Here is a 22891-nt window from a genome sequence, read left to right as displayed (position 1 = left end):
TTGCACACCTTCATTGGTGAAGTGGGTATTCGGCTCTTTTGTTCATTTTGTTTATCAGGTCTTATTAGCAGGTTGTCAAGTGTTCTCTTTTTAAAAGTCATCTGTTCATTATTTTTGGTTGCATTGGGTCTGTTGCTGCACGTGGGGCTTTAGTTTCGGTGCGAGGGCTTGTCATTGCGGTGGCTTCTCTTGTTGCGGAGCACGGGCTCTAGGGCACACAGGCTTCACTAGTCGTGGGTGGAATCTTCTTGGACTAGGGATTGAACCGGTGTCCCCTGCGTTGGCAGGTGGATCCTCAACCCCTAGACCACCAGGGAAGTCCAAATGTTCTTTATATGTTCTTTATATGATGGATGACGTTTATTAGATACATGATTTGTAGCTTGACCCATGCCTAACAGCAAGTGACTCCTAGGCCCCAGAATTCCTTGGGTATTAGGTAGTTGGTTGGGTGATTAGAATGCTGGGTTTGGTGGCTTCGGGCGGGGGGCGGGCAGGTCAAGGCTGGCAGGTATGCCTTGCTCCCATCAGCCCACTTGGGCATGTAGGTGCCACCATTCTGTGGCTTAGGGGAGGTCATTTTCCTCTGCTCTGATGTCTAGCTGCCCTGTATGAGGAGCTGACTCTTTCCATGGCCGTGCCAGGATGGGTAATAATGTTGCTGGCTCATCTTGTTGGCCTGCGAGCCATTCTGGGGACACTTTGCATATTCCTGCTGGGAGCATTGTAGGTTGGCTTCTGTATTAGTCAGAATTTATTTGATTTCGGGTGATGTGCATGCGTGCTAAGTCGCTGAGTTGTGTCTGACTCTTTCCAACCCCATGGACTGTAGCCTGCCAGGCTTCTCTGTTCACACAGACAAGAATACTGGAGTGGGTTACCATGCCCTCCTCCAGGGGATCTTCCAGACCCAGGGATTGAACCCACGTCTCTTGCATTGGCAGGTAGATTCTTTACCACTGCCCCACCTGAAGTCAATTGCAGGTGTCCCTCAAAGAGAATTAGGCAAAAAGATATAACAATGCCTGTGTGTGTGTGAGGATTTGTCGGCTGATGTGAATGAAGGGCTCAGGGGACCACCTTCAGGTTCAGCTGGATCCAGGCTCTCCGAATCCTGGGACTCAGATCTGCTTTCTCTGTGCTGGCACTGCTCCCTGGCAGGCTCTGCCATGTGGTAACCCTGCAGCTCCTGGCTTTCATCCCCCAGCCAGGCAGCCCCGGAACAAGAAGAGCACCTCTTCCCAAAGCTTCCAACCAGAGTCCGGGCCCTGATGCTGCTTGGGTCATACCACCTTCCTTCAGCTAACCATGGGGCTCTGGCCAGGCCTGGGTCATGTGTCTACTCTAGGACTCTAGGTGTGGGACTTTGGGGTCAGCTCACATAAGTCATATGGGGCATCCCAGGTGGCACTGGTGGTAAAGAACCCACCTGCCAAGCAGGAGACATAAGAGATGCAGGTTCGATCCCAGGTTCAGGAAGATTTCCCTACAGGAGGGCATGGCAGCCCACTCCAGTATTCTTGTCTGGAGAATCCCATGGACAGAGGAGCCTGGCAGGCTGCAGTCCCTGGGGTTGTACAGAGTCAGACACAACTGAAACGACTTAGTGTGCACACACAGATCGTATGCATCAAGAATGGAGAAAAGGGGATCTCCCTGGTGGCTCAGTGGCAAAGAATCCACCTGGCAATGCAGGGACACCGGTTTGATTCCTCGTCTGGCAAGATCCCACATGCTTTGGAGCAGCTAAGCCTGTGCGCCACAACTGTTGAGCCTGTGCTCCGGAGCTCGGGAGCTGCCACTCCTGAAGCCCGCGTGCCCTAGAGCCTGTGCTCCACGACAAGAAAACCTGAACATTGCAACTGGAGAGAAGGCCCCCCTCGCCACAACTAGAGAAAAGCCTGAGTGCAGTAATGAAGACCCAGTGCAGCCAAAAATAAAAAATAAATAATAAAATTTTAAAATTGGGGGGAAAAAAAGAATGGAGAAAAATGTTCTCTAAAAAGGAATAGTGTTCTATGTCCAAGAGTGGGATGAGATACAGCGCCCCTGGGGGGGGGGTGATGCTTCTCCCCAAATCCTCTATCCGTCCGTGGTGCTCTGTATTCCCTCTCCCCACTGGACAGTGTGCCCCCCAAGGCAGAGGGCGCATCCTGCCTGCGGCTCTGGGGGCGGGACAGGGCCCAGCGGGTGGTGAGTCCTCCACGGGCACCTCGTACAAGAGAGGGAGTGCGCACAGTGTGGTGGGGGTGGAGTGGTGGGCCCGTCCTTTCTGCTCCCCCAGCCCCCCTGAGCCAGGCCCATCTTGCTGTCACCTGGTACCCTGAACTGATCACCATGGACACGGGGACTTCCCCTCTCAGGAGTCCCCTTTGTCAGACCTAATGCCCTGCGTGCTGTGTGCATCGCGTTCTTCTCTGCTTAGTCATAAAAGCAGGGAGCTGTAGCGGTGGGAGGGCGGGCAGAGGGCATGCTGAGTCCATCCTGGTGCGAGGTTGGGGCAGGTCTAAGCTTCTCTGTGTGTGGGTGTGTCCCTCCACTAGGGATGGGGTGGGCGGGTGCTGGACTCAATAGCTGGCATGTGGCCTGCATGGTGAAGCTGGTTGATTAAATTAGATGTTGCTTTGTCCGCCCACATCGAGAAGCATGAGAGCTGTTGGCTAGTCCTAGAGGGTCTGGGGTCCACTGGGGAGTGACCCACCAGGTTGCCCTGCATGTCAGAACCTGCCAGCCTGTGCTCTGGTGGTGAGAGCCGCATCCAGCTATTGGTGGCTGTGATGACCCACGTGGTCCTGCTCTGGGGCGTCTGGGGTTAATACAGCCAGTGCCGCAGACCCCCGAGCCAGCTCACTCTCGATTCTCACCTCCTGGGCCCAGGACCTGGGCAGAGAGAGCAAGCCAGACTGAGAGTCCGGCAGACCAGGACACAAGTCCCGACAACATCTTCTCATGCACAGCCCACACCTGTGACCACTTCTCTGTACCTCAACTTCCCCATCTGGAAAATGGGGGTGACCGTGGTCTCCACTTCACGGGGCCAGGGGTGTGATGTCATCTGGTGATGTAATGTCATCCCTTCTGTTGTCTGCCCACAGGTGAGTGACCATGGCGGAGAGCACGTGACCTGCGCGGACCTTCTGTGCCCACCCAGTGGCACCACCATGCAGAAGCCCAGCGGCCTGAAGCCCCCCGGCCGTGGGGGGAAGCACTCAAGCCCCATGGGTCGGACGTCCACTGGGTCAGCCTCGGCCTCTACCACCGTAGCGCCCACTGGCTCTAAGGAAGGTGCGTAGGACCAAGGGTAGAGGGGTGAGGGGCTGGAGGAGGGTGGCAGGTAGTGGTTCTTCTGGAAGAGCTGAAAGGACTTGAGCCACTTCCTGACCAGCCCGGAGGCCAGTGGTTCTGGGAAGTTCTTCTTGATGTCTGCCCACATCCCTCTGAAAATTAACTAGCGATGGGCAGTAACACGTGCTTTGGGTTCATTGTTCCTTTTGACACTTTTCCAGCTCCAGGAGGCAGGTACTGCTGTTGCCTTCCCTTAGGGACGAGGCAGTGGAAGCCCGGGGAGGCATGGCAGCTTGTCCACATCACTCAGCCTGGAAGACACAGCCCTATTCGCACTCCAACCTCTGCCAACCTCCCTGCGCCCACTCATTCCCCTTCTGGGGTCTGAGATGGTCCCCCACACTAGCTTTCTTGTGTGCCACCCAGACCCGTGCCCTTTGAACTTGCTTTACTCATGTAACCTCCTGCGGGTGGGCACAGGGTGCCCACAGGGCAGGGTTAAGGCCGGGCACTCTGACTGGAGGCACCAGCTCTGAAGGCAAATGGTTGAGGACAGCTGTTAGCTGTTGGCTTTTTCTGGTGACAAAACTAAGATAGTCCACTGTGTACTAGTTAAAGTTTGATGCGGGGGTAAAATCACCAGTCATTGTCTCTAGAGGCAACTGCTGGGTTGGCCAGAGCATTCATTCGGGTTTTTCCGTACGATATACCAGTAAAACCCAAACAGACTTTTTGGCCAACCTGGTATTATTACTTTGGTTTTTATCTTTTCACTTTTTTCTTAGCTGTTTGCAATCATGCTGCATATACAACCTGAAAATCTGCTTTTTCCCTTTTAACATGATCAAGTGGATTTTCTCATGTCACTAAAAATCTCACGTGTCCATCATTTATAAATGGCTGTAGAATATCCTATTCACTCAACAAATATAAATCAAGGGCCTGCTCTGTGGACGCAGTCCTAGCCACTGGAGCTCTAATTTTGAGCAAAACTGGATGTGGTCCCAGCCCTTAGGGGACTGCCAGCCTGGTGGGGGGTGGGGTGCTGAGTATCACGAGGTCCTCTAACTGGGGCCTGACACGGTCCCGAAGGTCAGCAAAACCTTCCCTGAGGAGGGCACGTGTGAGCTGAGGTGTGAGGGTGACGGTTTACTAGATGAGGAGGGGAAGGCATTCCAGGCAGAGGGAACAGGACATGCAAAGGCCCGGTGCAGAAGGGAGCCGAAAGGGAGGGGAAAAAAGCGAGTGAGGCTGTGTGACCAGTGGGAAGTGTGCCGGTGAGATAGGGGCAGACTGGTTGCGGGGACAAGTTGGGGTTATACAGGGAGTTTCACTTCCATCCTAACGGTGAGGAGCTGCTGAGAAATTTTCAATCAAAAGGAATGTGATAGAGGGAATTGGGAAATGAGGCGTATGAGGTTGGGGAGGGCGGCAGAGGCAGGTGATGAAGGGCAGGGGGACTGGGTTTGTTTTAAGTGTGATGGGACCTGTTGGAAGATGTTATTATAGCAGAGAACATCTGGGTGTTGCTAAGCGTCCTTCAAGCTTGGAGAGAGGGTTGCAGGGGTTCAGAACGGGATTGGGGAGATGGGCGAGGAGGCATGTGGTCACCCAGGTGAGGATGTTTGCACTCACTGCCAGGGCTGTGAAGAGGTCAAGGGACTGACCACCATGAGTGGGCTGCAGAAGACTTCCTGGAGGAAGTGTGAGTGAGCTCAGCCTGGAGGCGAGAGGAATGTAAATGTGAAGGAGGGTGACATGGGACCTGGAGGAAGAGCCTGGGCAGAGGCACCAAGTGGGCTGAGCTCAGTCTAGTGCGGGCGGGAGTTGTGTAGCCCCTTGATTGGAGAGAGGCCAGTGCAGGAGGCACAAGAGATGTGGGCTCAATCTCTGGGTCAGGAAAATCCCCTAGAGAAGGAAATGGCAGCCTACTTCAGTATTCTTGCCTGGAAAATTCCATGGACGGAGGAGCCTGGTGGGCTGCAGTTCATGGGGTTGCAGAGAGTCAGACACGACTGAGTGTACTTGTGTGCACACACACACACACACACACACACTGATTGGAGAAGGGCTTAAGTGAGGCCCCTTGCTGGCCCTCTTCCCTCTTCAAGAGAGCCCATAGCACCTTCTAGATTCTTTCCTCCTTGCCCCCGCTCTGATCTAGAGGCCTGAGTTCTGGCTGTGACCCAGCTCTCACGTCCCTCCTAGCTCTGCCCCTGCTGTGTGACCTTGAAAGAGTTACTTGACCTCTCAGAGCCGCAAATGGGATAATAATATTTCTCTCATGGAATCAACTGAGTTAATAAATGTTAAGTGCCTGCAGGCACAAGGCTCATTAGAGAGTAATTTCTTTTCCTTTCAACCATCCATAATCTCATTACGGAAAGATCTGAATGATAAAAGAAGGAACTCCCATTAGTCCTCCATTTAACCTAATCACACCCCCCCACCCATCGTCCTCTATTTCCTTCTGGTCTTCTTTGCTATTGCTCATGTTGTTTCGAGCAGTTAAGGCATGGTTTGTATCTGAACCAGCATCTGACTGCTGGGCATTTCATTGCCTCTGTGGCACGTGCCCCCTGCTAAGGCACTGTCATCTTTGCCGTCTTGTCTTGAACGGCTCCATCATTGTGGTCCCTGGAGGAAAGGGGATCGGACCACACTGTGGGGCCTGCTGGTTGCCTCCTGGTCACCCTGGTCTGGGAGCCCCTGAGGGTGGTGGCTGGGTGGTCTGCCTAGACCCCAACCCTGCAGGGGGGATTGTTCTGGGGAGAGGGGGTGCCACTCCCTGAATGCCCGATCCATCAGGAGCCACGGCCCCCACTTAGGGACATACTGGTGGGCAAAGGGGGCAGCTGTGCTGGGTGCCGCCCTCCTTCCTGCTCTGGCACCTGCCTTTGCAGGTCAGAGAGACACAGACCCCGGGCTGGGGGAGGGAGTAGTTGGCCGGGGCAAGGACCCTGTGAGAGGGGAAGGGAGGCATTTTTGGCACAGCTCCAGGTCTCATAACAAGTCCCTGCAGAGCTGGGATGGGAGACCGCAGCAGGGGAGGATGGTGCCTGCCCCCAACTCCTGTTGGCCTGTGGGCTCCCTCACCCATACCATGGAGCTGGCCATTGGCTCTCCAAGGTGCTGGAGGTGCCCGTCCCCATGGGACACTGGGACTCTGGGGGTGGGCACTGGGGCGCCGAGAGAGGGTCTGGCAGAAGCTGGAGCCTGGTGGTGGTTGGAGGGGGCAGTTGCTCTGGGAATCAGGGCAGTGGCAGCTTCCCAAAGTATGAGCTCAGCCTCCGGGCAGAGGGTCTGCCAAGGGCCAGGCCTGGATTGATGCCCCAGCCCACCCCAGCCTGTGTCAGTTCCCAGAGTGGTGACACATGGGGAGAGGATGGCCCGGGGTGGAGGGGGACGTGGGAGGGGGTCTCCCATACCAGGAGCTGGCCCAGAGGTGGTCAGGGCTGATGCACAGGATGGGAGTCTGGGACCCACCGGTGGACCAAGGCCTGGGTGGGCCTCGAGGTCAGGGGAGCCCAGCCAGATGGGATGGAACCCCTGGAGGCTGCTTCAGATCAGGCGGGGGCCGGGGGGGGATCCTCACTCAGGAGGTGACACTGATTGTGAAGATCTGAGTTGATGAGCAGGAAGCCGCTCATCAACTCAGAGGTCAGGAAAAGGGCACCCCGGCAAAGATTCTGAGTCTTGAAGTTTCTGAGGACTAGAATGGATGGAGAGCAGGTTGAGGGGTCCTTGGAAGGTTGTGAGTGGGCCAGGCTAAGAGCGGGGCTGGAAGGGAGATGGGGTGCTGAAACCCGGGCTTCCCTGGGGGTTGGGGCTCTATCCTGGGCCTGAGGAAGACATGGGGGGATTTCAGGCCTCCAGGCCCCAGATGCTGCTGGCGGCGGTCCTCGCTGTGGGTCAGGAGCAGCCCTCGGTGGCCCAACGCTGCTGGGCCGTCATGGGAAAGGTGGGACCACGGTGGGCTTGCACAGGACCCTTCGCCCTTCTGGGTCCACTTCTGAGCCTCAGGTCGGGGACAGGCCAGGCCAGGCCATGTGTGTCCCTCTGGAACAAGGACTGGCCGCGGGGACCTGGAGGAGACTCAAGGGCGGCTGAGCAAAGGGACAGACCACAAACCACTGTTGAGGTCTTCTGCCCTTGCCCCCAACTGGGGCAGGTGGGTCCTTGGAGAGTCTCTCCCCTCTCGCATCCCTCACACTGTGGTCCAGCCCCAGAGATGTCCCATCTAGGCGGGGATGGCGTTTGACACTTGCTTTGTTACAAGCCAGCCCAGCAGCAGGTGGCTTTTCACGTCTCTTTCTCGTTAACTAGCCAGTGAAAAGAACTGTTCTTCGGTCCATTTTAAAGGTGACAAAACTGAGGCTTCGAGCTCTCAGCTGAGTTGCCCAGAGTTACAGGGCCAGAGAGAGGCAGGACTGGGGTCATGAGACACGTCTAAAGCCGGCTCAGGGGACCTCCCTGGTGGTCTTGTGGTTGAGAGTCTGTCTGCCAATGCAGGGGACACGGGTTTGATCCCTGGTCCGGGAAGATCCCACGTGCTGTGGAGAGGCTAGGCCCATGCGCCACAACTACTGAAGCCCAAGCTGTCTAGAGCCCGTGCTCCGCAACAAGAGAAGCCACTGCAGTGAGAAGCCTGCGCACTGCAGCTAGAGAGGAGCCACTTGCCGCAACTAGAGAAAGCCTGAGCGCAGCAACGAGGATCCAGTGCAGCTAAAAAAATATAAAGAAAGAAAGAAATTAAAAAAAAAAAAAAACTGGTTCAGGCTGCCGGCACCCACTGCCCCCCGCCAGGGGTAAGGCGGCTGGGATGGCTGGAGTGCTGAGTCCAGTCCCACGCTCTGCTCAGACCTGGGGCTGGTGGGCAGGGTGGGAGGAGCCATCTGTCTGTATTAGGATGAGATCTGGGTGACCTGTGGGCCTGTGGCCTTTATCCATTCGGAGCGTCGGGGACAGGAGACCAAGGACCGGTGTGCATGGGCATTCCCTTCATACAAGGAGTGCCCACTCAGGACAGGGTCTACCTCTTATTCTATGATCTCCCCCAAGGGGCACAGAGCTTTTCAGGTCTGGCTTATTGAGCTGGGGCCCGGGTGCCCCCACACCCTGTGGGTGCTCGGACGTGAGCACCAGCCATGCCTGGGATGAGGCATTCGTAGAGCTTCACAGCTGGCCTCTGGTCCTAGACACTGACCCCCCTCCACTCCACCCTGGAGGTCTGTCTCTCAGCTCAGTCCCCATGCTCCCGAGGAGGGTGTGTGTGTGTGTGTGTGTGTGTGCGCACACGCGCACGCTCTCAGTCGCTTCAGTCGTGTCCCACTCTGTGACCCCATGGACTGTAGCCCACCAAGCTCCTCTGTCCACAGGATTCTCCCGGCAAGAATACGGGAGTGGGTTGCCCTGCCTTCCTCCAGGGGATCTGCCTGACCCAGGGATTGAACCCAAGTCTCCTGCATCTCCTCCATTGCAGGCAGATTCTTTATCACTAGTCCCACCTGAGAAGTCCCCCCTAGGAGGGTAGGTGGCATCATGCCCGTTTTAACTGACTTGTCCCAGATGCTGTGCAAGCCTGGGCAGAACCAGGAGCTTCCAGCCCTTGCCCCTGCAGAGCCAGCGCTGCCCCGGGCGGCACACACTCCCTTCAAGGTCAACGCTCATGCTCTCCTCCCCTAACCACATCCTAAACTTTTTTTATGCCCTCAGGATGGGGAAAGCCAAGCTGAGCTTTTCTGTGGCTGGACTGTGGACGGGCGGGGGGCAGGGCAGCCTCCTAATGCTCCCAGAATCGATTGGGAATGGTGGCAGGGGGTGGTGAGAGCAGGGAGGGCCAGGCAGGGGCCCAGCTGCCAGCGCCCGCCCGCCGCGGCTGGCGTGGCCATAGCAGGGCTTCTCCATGGGGACCTGGCTCTGCTCTTTCCAGGGTAAGTCTCCCGTGTCTTTGTCTCCCTGGGGCCCCAGCCGAGTCTGCTGGGTGGGTGCTCTGTCCACCTGGTTTGGGAGTAAGGGGAATGGAAGGGGGGCTTCTGAGTTCCCTTGGGCTCAGGAAGGATGCTGAGCGATCCCTGGGGCTGGGACCCGCCCCTAGCGGGCTGGGAGAGGGTCCCTTCTTCGGGGGATGGATGGCTGGGGACAGCATAGCAGGGGAGATATTGGGCCTGTGGTGGCCAGAGGGTGGGCCCTGCCTTGGTCAGGGTGCATTGGGAGGGGTCTCTCCAGAGACGATATGGGCGGGTGCTGTCAAGGAGCTGATGGGAGGTGGAGCGGGCAAGGGGAAAGTTGGCGCCGTTGTGGAATGCTCTGGAGACCCCATCCCTTCCTTCGACCTTTGTGTTGAGAACCTGCTGGGAGAGCAGGGGTCTTGGAGCAGAAAGCTGCTGTGGGGCTTGTGGGGCATTGATGTGTGTTACTTCAGGTTCACCACGGAGGGGAGGTCAGGGTCTTGGCCTGGCTGCATTTGAGCCCCGTCCTGGGGCTCTGGGGCTGGAGAGGCGGTCTGTGTAGACCCTGCTTCCCAGGACTAGTGTTCTGGGTGGAGTGGTGCAGATGTGTACCCTGGCAGTTTGGGTGGCAGGCTGTGCAAACCGAGGCAGAATGGAGCTCCGTGGCAGTGCCCACGAGTGGTGCCGGAGCTGGTCTGATAGGCAGGCAGGGTTTCCTTAAGTGACACAGAGAGGAAAAATGCTGTAATTTTAGGTCAGAGTGACCATGTACTGCCTGGGACAGCCCTGGTTTATGCTTGCAGTCTTAGCATGATACTGTATTAATAGCACTGGCTTTCTCTCCACAGTGTCTGGCTTTGGATGATAAATCATGTAGTCACCTTATTCACTGCCCCTCCTAAGTCATCACATTGCTCATTTGCACATTAAAGGCTTTGACAAGTCTTGCAGCAAAGTCACCTTAACTTTGCTTAAGCCCCTGCTTCTCAGTTTGTCTGAATTTTGAGATTAAGGATTTGTTTTCATGAGACCTATTAACACTGTGTGGAACTACGTTCTGTGGGATATTTATGTGTATGTTAAGTCGCTTTAGTCATGTCTGACTCTTTGGGACCCCATGGACCATAGCCTGCCAGGAATTCTGTCCATGGGATTCTTCAGGCAAGAATACTGGAGTGAATTGCCATGCCTTCCTCCAGGGGGTTTTCCCAACCCAGGGATCGAACCTGCGTCCTTACTATGTCTCCTGCATTGCCAGGTGGGCTCTTTATAACTAGCACTACCTGGGGAGCCCCATGGGGCATGTACAGATACGCTTTATCCCCTCTGGCCTTCATGAGCAGAGGGCCGACTTCATCATGCCCCTTGGTTCATGTCATATTGCCACCGTGGTTCCCTCCAAGGCCTCTCTTGATTTTTTTTAAGTTGATTCCTTTTTATCCTGTTCCCTGTTCCCATTTCCCCCACACCTAGATATTCATGCCCGTGTACTTTGCCTTGGGACCCTCTTGAACCCTTTCTAACCAAATATCACATCATCAACACTTCCCCATGTCACTTGAAAGAAAAATTTAAAAAAAAATTATTTTTAAAGAGTACTTAATAATCTGCAAGACTTGATCATAATTTATATAACTGCTTACTATTTTGGGGGTTTTGTTTTGTGAATGACAAGACACTGAGTCAGTTTTTTTTTTCTAAATGATTTCCTTGGGGAATTGGCCGCAGATGACATTCCCTATTTTATTATTTTCTTTCTCAAATATTCTGGTTTTTATTGTGCATTATTCACTTTATTAAACGAGAAACGTGGGCTTCTCATAAAAGCCAAAGGTTAACATAAAAAGTGATCCCCAAATCGAAAGTTAAGTGAATCAGGGGGAATGAGGATGTGGTGGGTTTGCCTTCAGGGAGCTTGCTCTGATGGCTCTGGAAGAGGGCCTGAAGCTGGGGGCTGGAGACTGGAGGCTGGGAAACCCTTCTGGAAGCTTCTTTGCTGGGCAAGGTGTGAAATCTCAAGGACTTGATCTCAGAAGGGGTCTCTGAGACCCTTGAGGGAGGTATGGATTTAGGAGTTATTTCTTCTGTGAAATTTCCAGGTCTTGGTGAATAACTGGATTGGGAGTGAAGAGGTGGGGGGAAAGGGGAGGAGCAATGAGGGTTAGTGGCCTGAGAAAATGGGTGGGTGGGGGCACTCCTGAGATAGGGAGGACAGAGGTGGGGTCACTGTGGTTCAGAATGTCAAGTGTGAAGTCCTGGAGGACATCCAAGAGGAGGCAACTGCTGGAAGGGCAGGCTGGCAGCCAGGGAGGGGATCTGGACTGGGGAGAACAACTGAGCTCCAACTTCATTCTCCATCTTTTTTTTTTTTTTCCATTCTCCATCTTTTTGTGTCACTTGGATCTTTTTAAAAAAATTTATTTGTTTTTAATTGGAAGATAATTGCTTTCCAGTATTGTGTTGGAGTGCTGCAGTCCATGGGGTTGCAAAGAGTTGGACACGACTGAGCGACTGAACTAGACTGATTGTGTTGGTTTTGCCATACATTAACATGAGTCAGCCATAGGCATACCTGTGTCCCCTTCCTCTTGAATCTCCCTCCCACCCCATCCTCTATGTTGTCGCAGAGCACCAGGTTTGAGCTCCCTGTGTCATACAGCAAATTCCGACGGGCTATCTATTTTACATATGATAATGTGTATGTTTCAATGCGACTCTGTCAACTCGGCCCACCTCTCCTTCCCCCACTGTGTCCGCATCACTTGGATCTTTCACAAGGAGAATTGATTAACATCTTTTTTAAAAAGGCAGAAACACGGCAGCATATAAACAGCAGCTAAAGGCGCAGGAGAGGGTTAGATTGAGACGGTTGGATTACAGGGGAGCACAGTGCGGAGCAGGGTTCCCAGGTACTGACTGCAGAAGAGGAATATTTTTCCTGCCTCCCGCCTCCTGCCCACCCGCTCCCAGCGTTGGAGACAGGCCAGGGGCTTTGTCCTTCTGTGTCTCCTCTTCCTGTCTCTCATTCACAGGGTCTAGAGAATTTAGATGGGGCTCAGATGGGCCACTAGCCAGGGTGTGGGCTGGGACACGGCCAGTGGTGTGCTGGCGCTGGCCCAGGCTGGCTCATGAGAACCAATTGTGAAATTGTCAGGAATTTTGCAAGCCAGATTCACAGCCCTTATTTAAACAATCAGATTGTGTGTGGACTTAAAATTAAGCACATTCTATTATAAACTAAGGTAATAAATATTCAAAACTTATGACTTCTAGTAGTACTCCTAGTAGCATTTACACCACTAATTTATACCACTAATACAACTATTGTTTTATTGGTAAAATACTACTGTTTACTCCTAGTAAGATTTTTAGCATCTGTGTTTTTGAGGTTGCACGCGTGCTTAGTCGCTTCATTGCGTCTGACTTTTTGCCACCCCATGGACAGTAGCTGCCAGCCTCCTCTGTCTATGGTATTTTCCCAGCAAGAATAGTAGAGTGAGTTGCCAGCCCTCCTCCAGAGGATCTTCTTGACCTGGAGATCGAACTCACATTTTCTGTGTCTCCTGTATTGCAGGCAGATTCTTTACTGCTGAGCCAGCGGGGAAGCCCGTTTTTGAGGGTGTTTACTCTATATTGGAAGTACGGTATATAATCTCGTCCCAACTCTGTGTTCAATGGCATCATACTGGCATCTTGAGATGGACCACGGGGGTAGAATTTACACTATGGGAATCGGCATAGACTAAAAATCGGGTTATTATTATTATTATTGGGCTGGCCAAGAAGTTCATTTGGTTTTTTCTATAGCATCTTATGGAAAAACCAGGATAAACTTTTTGGCCAACCCAATATTACTATTATTTTCTCTTGGAGAATCAGTTAAGCCTTTCCCAGCACACCACTGGCCAGAATATATGTGGAAAGAAATAGATGGAGACCACCCCATTGGAGAGGACCACTGGGATCGGGCTGGAGTGGAGGAGAGAGAGGGGACCCAGTCCTGTCATGGGAGCAGGGAGCCTTGAGAGGGGCGTGGACAGCAGGGCCAGGCACCACAAGGCTGGGAAGGGTCTCCTGCAGTGAATGAGGAGGACAGGGCATCCTTGCAGAAGTTTCCAGAGCCAGGAGGCAGGGGTGGGGGTCAGGAGCTGAGGGTCAGAGAGGGATGAGGAAGCAAGAGTCCTATCGGGGGATGGAACCACTCCCTTCTAGATGCTGCTGGATGGAAGAACACCCGCTGCAAGAAGAGCAGAGGACTGTAGCCCGCCAGCCTCCTCTGTCTACAAGTAATAAGTATCTAACTACACCCTGGCTGGTGTTTTGAACTTTTAAGTACTGTGTACACACACACGCCCACGTACGTGTACGGGACAAAGCCTAGAAAAACAAAGCTCAGGATGTTAACTGTGATTATGTTTATATGATGGAACTCTGCTGCTGCTGCTGCTGCTGGTAAGTCACTTCAGTCATGTCCGACTTTGTGCGACCCCATAGACGGCAGCCCACCAGGCTCCCCCGTCCATGGAACTCTAGGTCCTTTTTAAAAATCAGTAAATATTATATGTTTAAAATTTTTTCTGCAGTGTACCTGAGTGATCCATGTAATAAGTATTTAAATAGAGAGAGAAAAGCTTGTTTTCTGGGAAGGAGAATGGGCGACAGCAGGAGGGGGTGAGGTGAAGGAAGGTGTTTTGTGGGCCAGGAGGGTGTGCATGCCACATGTGGCCTCTGTCCTCTGTCAGAGGGCTGGTGTGGGGAGAGGAGAGAGGTGGCGGGGAGGTGGGTCCCAGGGAAGACCAAAGGGGGATGGAGGTTTGCTTCTTGCCTGGAAAATCCCATGGATGGAGGAGCCTGGTAGGCTGCAGTCCATGGGGTCGCTACAGTCGAACACGACTGAGCGACTTCACTTTCACTTTTCACTTTCATGCATTGGAGAAGGAAATGGCAACCCACTCCAGTGTTCTTGCCTGGAGAATCCCAGGGACGGGGAGCCTGGTGGGCTGCCATCTATGGGGTCTCAGAGTCGGACACGACTGAAGTGACTTAGCTGCAGCAGTAGCAGCAGGGAGGTCCAAAGGCGGGAGGGAGACCAGGTGAACCGGAAGGTGCCTGGAGGGAGCCTCAGATTCCTGGACTGACTCCCTGCAGCCCAGGAAGTGAATGTTCCATGCACCCAGCACAGAGCCGGGTGGGTCCCAGTTCTGTGCGGGCTGTGCAGAGTGGCTGGCACTCAGGGCCTGCTATGGGATCCCGGCCTGGGTGCTAGAGCAGAAACACAGCACATTATGAGATTCCATTTAAGTCTGGAAGACAGACATAAGCTTTTTGAAGATGGGATAGATCTCTAGAAGAATGAAGCAGGTAAAGGGTACTGCGGGCAGGTGGGCTTGTAGGTGAAGCAGTCACGGAAGGCTTCTCAGGGGAGGTAAAGGAATGAACAGGTGACTGTCGGGGCAGAGGTTCAGGGAGGTGCTTCCACCCCCATTCACAGTGAGCCTCTCTCCCCAACCCCAGGCCCCTATGCCCTTGGTGCCTTCTTGCCAGCCAGGAGGTCTGGCAGTGCCAGACACTGAGTGCCAGGCACTGAGTTATAGCTGAGGTCCTGGTGTTCCCCACCCCTCTGGCTGAGCTGGCATTTGACTGGGTGCTCAGCGAATGGGGTACCTGGTGGCTGAGATTCAGCAGGTGTGACAAATGCCTGTGCCCACTGGACCATAAAGAAGGCTGAGCACTGAAAAGTTGATGCTCTCGAACTGTGTGCTGGAGAAGGCTCTTGAGAGTCCCTTGGACAGCAAGGAGATCCAACCAGTCCATCCTAAAGAAATCAACCCTGAATTCACTGGAAGGACTGATGCTGAAGCTGAAGCTCCAATACTTTGGCCACCTGATGGGAAGAGCCGACTCACTGGAAAAGACCCTGGTGCTGGGAAAGATTGAGGGCAGAAGGAGAAGGGGGTGACAGAGGATGAGATGGTTGGATGGCATCATCGACTCAATGGACATGATTTTGAGCAAGCTCCGGGAGATAGTGAAGGACAGGAAAGCCTGGTGTGCTGCATTCCATGGGGTTGCAAAGAGTCGGACACAACTGAGCGATTGGACAACAACAGCAATGGCTTCCTGGGGAGGGTGGGACCAAAGACTTTGCTGAAAAAGGCGAGGATGCACTCTCATCTGGGCAACCCCTCCCCCCCACCTTGGACCAGACCACCAGCTGCTGTCCCTCCACATCACATCCTTTAGCCCTTTTCATCAAAGTTCTACTTTGAACTTGAAACCAGCCGTCAGTTCCTTTGTGCCTGCTGTCTGGGGAAGGGTCAGCTGCTAGTGTGAGCTTTAGGTCCGTCGCTGCTCTTTGCTTTCTTGGGGCTTTGCTGCTGGTCCCTGAGGGAATTAAGAGGGCAGGGGGGCCCAGGCCCTGCCTTCAAGGAGCTTCCAGAACCGGCCCAGAGGCTCAACCCATCAGCCAGGTCTTTGACGACATGCCGGCTCCTCTGGGAGAAGAGGTGAGGCTTGTAGAATGTCCATGCTTCCCAGAACCCTAGCAATTTCTGACCTCACCCTTCATAGTCCCATGGGGAAACCAAGGCCCACACCTGAGAAGGGGCTTGGTCAGGCCCAGCCAGCATGTGACGGATGGCTCCCTGGAGGGAAGGGGGCTCTGTGGGGTGCCATGCCTTCCTCAGCTCAGGCGGCTGCCAGCTGCCCCGGGGTGAGTGGAGGATTTGATGAAGGTTTTTGCCTGACAGCCTGGGCCACCAAAGAGGAAAAATGCAGCGGAACACCCAAGTGCGGCTGCCCGGCTCCTGGATTTTAGCAGCTGTTGAAACAACTGGTCCTTGGGCCTGTGACCCCTGGAAGGGGTGGGGTTGAGGAAGAATGGAGATTACCTGGGGGTCTGCGTGGGCTGGGACAGCTGGGAGGACAGCTGAGTAGGCAGCTTCTGGCCAAGAATAGCCACGCTGGGTCCCCCTCGACCGGGGGTCCCAGTTGTGTTCTCAGGACAGACAACAGGTAGGCTCTCACCTGGGCCATGGCTGTTAGGTTAAGCAGACATCACAGAGCCCCTCTGCTCCAGGAAGTGTTCAGGAAGCAGAGATGGGAAAGGCACGGATGCTTGCCGAGCCCCTGCGGGGCCTGCCTTACCAGGAGGCTCTGAGCTGGACCAGCTGGGCCCGGCTCAGGCCTGGGTTGTTGTTCAATCACTCTGTGGTGTCTGACTCTTTGTGACCCTGAGGACTGCAGCCCGCCAGGCTTCCCTGTCTTTCACTTTCACTGTCTCCCAGAGTTTGTTCAAACGCACATCCATTGAGTTGATGATGTCATCCAATCATCTCATCGTCTGTCGCCTCCTTCTCCTGCCTTCAATTTTTCCCAGCATCAGGGTCTTTTCCAATGAGTCAGCTCTTCCCATCAGGTGGCCAAAATATTGGACCTTCAGCTTCAGCATCAGTCCTTCCAAAGAATGTTCAAGGTTGATTTCCTTTAGGATAGACTGGTTTACCCCTGTGCTGTCCAGGGGATTCTCAAGGGTCTTCTCCAGCACCACCGTTTGAAAGCATCAGTTCTTTGGTGCTCAGCCTTCTTTACGGTCCAGCTCTCACATCCATACATGACTACTGGAAAAACCATAGCTTTGACTAGGTGAACCTTTGTCGGCAAAGTGATGTCTCTGCTTTTTAATACACCGGCCTGGGTAACTGGGCAAGTTTTGTAAATTCCATTTCCTAATCTGCAAGATAAGAATATAAAAAGCACCCAGTCCATCAAGGGCATGGGGTCAGCACTCCATGAATGGTAGCTGCTGTTTTAATGATGATAACCTTGAACTCTTGTTAGCATGACCCATGGGCTACTTGGGCAGTGCTATGCAGGACCTGGGGTTGGAGCTCCATCTGATTTGTGGCTTCCTCCCACTATGACTGCTTTTTGAGGCAGCATTTTTTTTTTCCTAAGGAAGGGACCCACCTGAACTTGTGGGGTTCCCAGTCCCCATACAGGTGTGATCCCAGCAGAAGTTCCTGGTAACAGGATGGTCCTAGATGAGAACTGGGGACCCAGAGCTCGGCCCAGGTGCGGGGAACAGTGGGATGAAGTCAGCTGCTCCAGAGGGTGGGGTGAGGCAGAACTATTGGTCCAAGGTCACCAGAATCTCCCTGGAAGCCCTTCTTCTGGGCCTTTTGTGATTTTTAATTTTTTCTAATCCTTTCGAGTATCAGTCATTCTTATCGCAATAAGAATGGTCGGCACTTGCTCACTGGTGTGGCCCAGGCACCCTTCCTAAGGCTTTCTGTGCATCACTGCTCAGCAGCCCTGTGATGGGGGCCAGGCGAGGAGATGGAGGTGGGGCTCCAGAGTCTGCTTCCTTAGCCACCATGGCCTCTACCTCTGGGGATCTCAGGGGTGGGAGAGAAGAACCTTGGGGACCCACCCACCCAGGGTCCCACAAGAAACAGGACATATCCCTCTCCAGGAAGGAGTATAAGGTGAGACTGTTCCCTGTTCGAAGGGAACTGTAGGGTTTGGCCAGAATCTAGGAAATGGGTCCATGCAGGGGAGTCCAAGATTAGGGTGGTTGTAGTTTGGGGCTTGGCGTGGTAAGTGTTTTGTACACATTTGTTGGATGAATGAAAGCGCCCTGCACCAAGAGCCAGAGGCCTTTGGTCGGAGCTTGGCTCTGCTGCCTCTTGCCTGGGTCCCTAGATAAAGCAACTGATGTCTCTGAGCCTCAGTTTCCTCACCTGTAAAATGGGATCACAAAATCACTTCACACAGTTGACCGTGAGGGTCGTATGAGCTACTGTACGTCCGCCTCTTAGCACAGGGCATCCGTTCATGGGTACAGTCACTGTGGCTATTCATCAAGGTCACTAGCAAAGCTCACAGATTTCCCGGGAGCCCAGCTCACAGCTGAAAGGGAGCCCCTCACCCCTCACTTAAGACCCCCATTCTGGCTGCCTAGGCCCTGGGTGGTCACATGCTTTCCCACCACTACTAGTGCCCCAGACGGATCCCTGCCTGCTTGGCCTCGTATGTGCGTCCTGCTGTGGAGTTTGTGACTTCCTCATCCTCCAGGAGCTCTGTCCTTCCAGCCTTAAGATAGCATGTAGCCAGGCCTATGGCCCTGGCCTCCTTGACCTTGGGTACCGGGAGGATGCTGGCAGAGCTGCTGCCCCTGTGACCCCTGTACTGGCTGCCTGTGGAACGATCCAGAAACACAAGCATCTCTGATAGGGGCATGGCAGTGTCTGCTTGCCTTCTGTCCCCATCTCTGTTTGACAACCGCATCAGCCTCTGGAGTAGAAGAGAAAAAGGATGAGTCCTTCCCTGCCTGATACTTTGTCTGGCAGGAAGGAGGAACAGCCTCTGAACCTTGAGGTTTAACTGGGCAGGCTTTCCAAACACTTGCACATGGGGCCCTGCATGCAACCCAGGAGCCAGACATGCACAAAGCATGGTGGGTTTGAGCTCTGCTCTGTCCTTTTGTGAGTGACCAAGCCTGCCAAGGCAGGAGACATGAGATGCAGGTTCCATCCCTGGGTCGGGAAGATCCCCTGGAGGAGGGTATGGCAACCCACTCCAGTATTCTTGCCTGGAGAATCCCATGGTCAGAGGAGCCTGGTAGGCTACAGTCCATAGGGTCACAAAGAGTCGGACATGACTGAAGAGACTTGGCACACACGCACATGAATACAAGCAGGTTGGCCCCCTTCTGTTCTTTTTCTGAGTTTACAGCACATCTGAGCCCAGGCCTGGGAGTCAGGCCCCCCAGCGAGGGTTTTTATCCCCATTTCTGCTGTGTGGCCTTGGGCAAGGCCCATGCCTGAGCCTCAGGGTCATTCTTTCTATAAAGAAGGGCAAAATCAGGGGACCCAGTTCAGGCCACAGAGCCTGAAATTCAGACCAGGAATGAGGTTAAGTGCTTGCTTCCACCTCCCATACTCCTCAGCCCCTCTTTTCCTGGTCTGTGCACCCTGAGGCTTGGGCTGCAGCTTGGGGGTGGGGGGGGAGGAGAAGATAACAGGAGTGGAGTAAGAGGGTTTACTGGCTCCTTCCTTGTCCTGAGATGTCTGTGGCTAGCTGTCCAGGAACAGTTGGGAGCCCAGAACTGTCTGGGGAGGAAAGTGGGGAACATAGAGATCCCCCCGACAAGATCTGAGTCCTACATGGGGCCATGGGTGGTCTCAGATTAACAGCTGAGGGCCTGAGCCCACCAGGGTGAGGAAGTAGCAGCCTGTAACCCTCCATCATGGGTTCATTCTGCCCTCAGTTTTGAGTGACCCCGAGCAGTGGAAAGTCTTTTTTTTTATTTTTTATTTTCTAAAATTTTAAAATATTTTTTATGTGAACCATTTTTAAAGTCTTTATTGAATTTGTTGCAATATTGCTGCTCTTGTATTTCATGTTTTGTTTTTTTGAGCACAGAGTGTGGGGGATCTTAGGACTTCCCAAGTGGCCCTAGTGGTGAAAAACCTGCCTGCCAGTGCAGGAGATGTGAGATGCAGGTTTGATCCCTGGGTTGGGTAGATCCCCTGGAGGAGGGCACGGACAACCCACTCCATATTCTTGCGTGGAGAAGCCCGTGGACAGAGGAGCCTGGCGGGCTACAGTCCATGGGGTCACAAAGAGTTGGAAACAGCTGAAGTGACTTAGCTAAGTGAGACCTTAGCTCTCTGACCAGAGATAGAACCTGCACCTCCTGCATTGGAAGGCGAAGTCTTAATCACTGGGCCACCAGAGAAGTCCTCTGTAACTTTTTTTTGGCTGGGGGACCACACCGTGGGGCTTGTAGGATCTGTTTCCCCACCAGGGATTGAACCTGGGCCCTGTCAGTGAAAGGCCATAATCCTAACCACTAGGACACCAGGGAACTCCCTATAACTCTATTTATTTACTTATTTATTTTGGGTGGAAAGCCTTCTGAGGAGGCACTGTCCTGAGCTTTCCATCCCTAGAATCTTCCAGAGGGGTTGGCAGAGGAGGGGATACCCACACGGCCCAGGAGCCATGAGACCCGCCTCAAGCCCCACTCCCAGCCCCACCTGCCTCAGTTTACCCATCCGTCAGCCGGCACCAGCCCCCTCCCAGACCACGCTCTGGGGGGCCGCCGAGGGTCTAGCCCCCCACCCCCTCCCTGGACCCGAGCCCTAACCACCACTTCTGTCCTGTCTCCACAGGCTCCCCCCTGCACAAGCAGGCTTCGGGCCCCCCGGCTGCGGCCCCCGCTGCCCCCGAGAAGCCCGGCGCCAAGGCGGCCGAGGTGGGCGACGAGTTCGCCGGGGACTTCGTGGTGGGCGAGCGCGTGTGGGTGAACGGCGTGAAGCCGGGCGTGGTGCAGTACCTGGGGGAGACGCAGTTCGCGCCGGGCCAGTGGGCGGGCGTGGTGCTGGACGAGCCGGTGGGCAAGAACGACGGCGCGGTGGGCGGCGTGCGCTACTTCGAGTGCCCGGCCCTGCAGGGCATCTTCACGCGGCCCTCCAAGCTCACGCGGCAGCCCGCGGCCGAGGGCTCGGGCAGCGACGCCCACTCGGTCGAGTCGCTGACCGCCCAGAACTTGTCGCTGCACTCGGGCACCGCCACGCCGCCGCTCACCAGCCGCGTCATCCCCCTGCGGGAGAGCGTCCTCAACAGCTCGGTCAAGACCGGCAACGAGTCGGGCTCCAACCTCTCGGACAGCGGCTCTGTGAAACGCGGCGACAAGGACCTGCGCCTTGGAGACCGCGTGCTGGTGAGTCCCTGCCCCCACCCCCACCCCACCCCACGTGGGCAAGCAGGAGTCCCCGCCCTGGGCAGGGACCGGGACCCTCGGGGCTCGGGTGGGATTCATGCTGGGGCACCCACACCTGGTCAGAACCACAGAGGGACCAGCAAGACAAGGGAAGTGGGGGCCCTGGAGACTGTTGCTGTGTGACCCTGGGCAAGTGTCTTAACCTTTCTGGGCCTGTAGCTAGTTTTTTAAGGAGCCTCCATAGGGTTCTCTATAATGGTTGTACAATTTACATTCTGTGGATTGTCTTTTCATTTTGTTTATGGTTTCCTTTGCTGTGCAAAAGCTTGTAAGTTTAATTAGATCCCATTTGTTTATTTATTTATTTATTTTTCTGTTGTTCTAGAAGGTGGATCAAAAAAGATCTTGCTGTGATTTATGTCAAAAAGTGTTCTGCCTGTGTTTTCCTTTAAGAATTTTATAGTGTCCAACCTTACATTAGTAATCCAGTTTGAGTTTATCTTTGTGTATGGTGTTAGGGAGTGTTCTAATTTCATTCTTTTACATGTAGCTGTTCAGTTTTCCCAGCACCACTTATTGAAGAGACTGCCCTCTCTCCATTGTATATTCTTGCTTCCTTTATCGTAGATTAGATGACCACAGATGCGTGGGTTTATCTCTGGGCTTTCTATCGTGTTCTGTGGATCTATATTTCTGTTTTGTGCCAGTACCGTATTGTCTAGATTAGTGTAACTTTGTCATAGTCTGAAGTCAGTTTTGTGCCCGTACCGTATTGTCTAGATTAGTGTAACTTTGTCATAGTCTGAAGTCAGGGAACCTGATTTCCTCCAGCTTCGTTTTTCTTTCTCAAGATTGCTTTGGCTATTCGAGGTCTTTGCGGAACACAGAGAATTTTTAGGGCAGTGAAACTATTCTGTAAGATACTGTAATGGGGGGTACGTGTCATATATTTTTTGGGAATTCCCAGGCAATCCAGTGATTGGGACGTCACTCTTTCACTGCCGAGGGCCCCGGTTTGATCCCTGTTTGGAGAACTAAGATCCTGCAAGCCGCATGACGTGGTCCAAAATATATATATATATATATATAAAGATCATCCCATAATTATAAAAGGATCTGCCTCAGGTGGCTTCTGAGAGAAACATTGATTGCTTTTCTGCTTTCCCTGCAGCTGCCTGTGGACCTGGTTGCCCTGGGTTTCCAGCTCTGTGTCTTACCATCTTTTCTCCTGTTCTCTTTGCCTTTGAGAGCTTAATACCTTTAAAAAAAAGTCGCTTCACTGTCTTTCTAGTGCAAATTGAAGAAAGGCTGAAAGTAAATGTGTGTGCTTATCTACCACGTTTGTGTTAGTCGCCCAGTTATGTCTGGGTGTTACGCGGCTCCATAGACTGTAGCTCACCAGGCTCTGTCCGTGAAATTCTCCAGGCAAGAATGCTGGAGTGGGTAGCCGTTCCCTTCTCCAGGGGATCTTCCTGACCCAAGGATCAAACCTGGGACTTCCTGCGTTGCAGGCAGATTCTTTGCCATCTGAGCCACCAGGGAAGCCCCTACCATATTTATGTGAACCAAAATAGGACTTTCTAAAGGTTACCTTCTCTGACACCCCTAAGTATGCCTCAGGTGTGTACCCTCAAAGGAACCAGCTCCATGATTAGAACTCACTTCATTCCCACCATTTCTTAAGGACCAGCTATGCACCAGACACATTGAAGATGTGAATTCTAAACTTCGCAACTCAGGACTTCTCTGGCGGCCTAATGGTTAAGATTTGGTGCTTTCACTGGCTTGGCCCGGTTTCAACCCCTGGTCAAGGAACTAAGATCCTGCAAATTTTTTTTTCAGATAGGCAAAGGCTCAAATATTTTATTTCCTCTTGCACCTCTTCTTAGAAAGCAGTGGAAGGCTCTACCAAAATAAGTGAATAAAC

General features: G+C 53.6%; 1 protein-coding gene across 2 annotated transcripts in view; it reads left to right on the top strand.

Moving 5' to 3' along the window:
* CLIP2 (CAP-Gly domain containing linker protein 2) overlaps window positions 1–22891 on the top strand; it is a 75157-nt gene that overhangs the window by 18746 nt on the left and 33520 nt on the right. For both annotated transcript variants that reach the window (XM_061401872.1, XM_061401871.1), the window contains exons 2-3: window positions 3096–3285; window positions 20414–20964. In XM_061401872.1, coding sequence (XP_061257856.1) covers window positions 3162–3285; window positions 20414–20964 — 675 coding nt within the window. In that variant the 5' untranslated portion in view covers window positions 3096–3161. The remainder of the gene's footprint in view (window positions 1–3095; window positions 3286–20413; window positions 20965–22891) is intronic.

The sequence above is a fragment of the Bos javanicus genome, chromosome 25 (assembly GCF_032452875.1).
Source record: "Bos javanicus breed banteng chromosome 25, ARS-OSU_banteng_1.0, whole genome shotgun sequence".
NCBI lineage: Eukaryota > Metazoa > Chordata > Mammalia > Artiodactyla > Bovidae > Bos > Bos javanicus.
The sequence above is the reverse complement of the archived record's forward strand: the minus strand, read 5'-3'. Positions and strand labels throughout refer to the sequence as shown.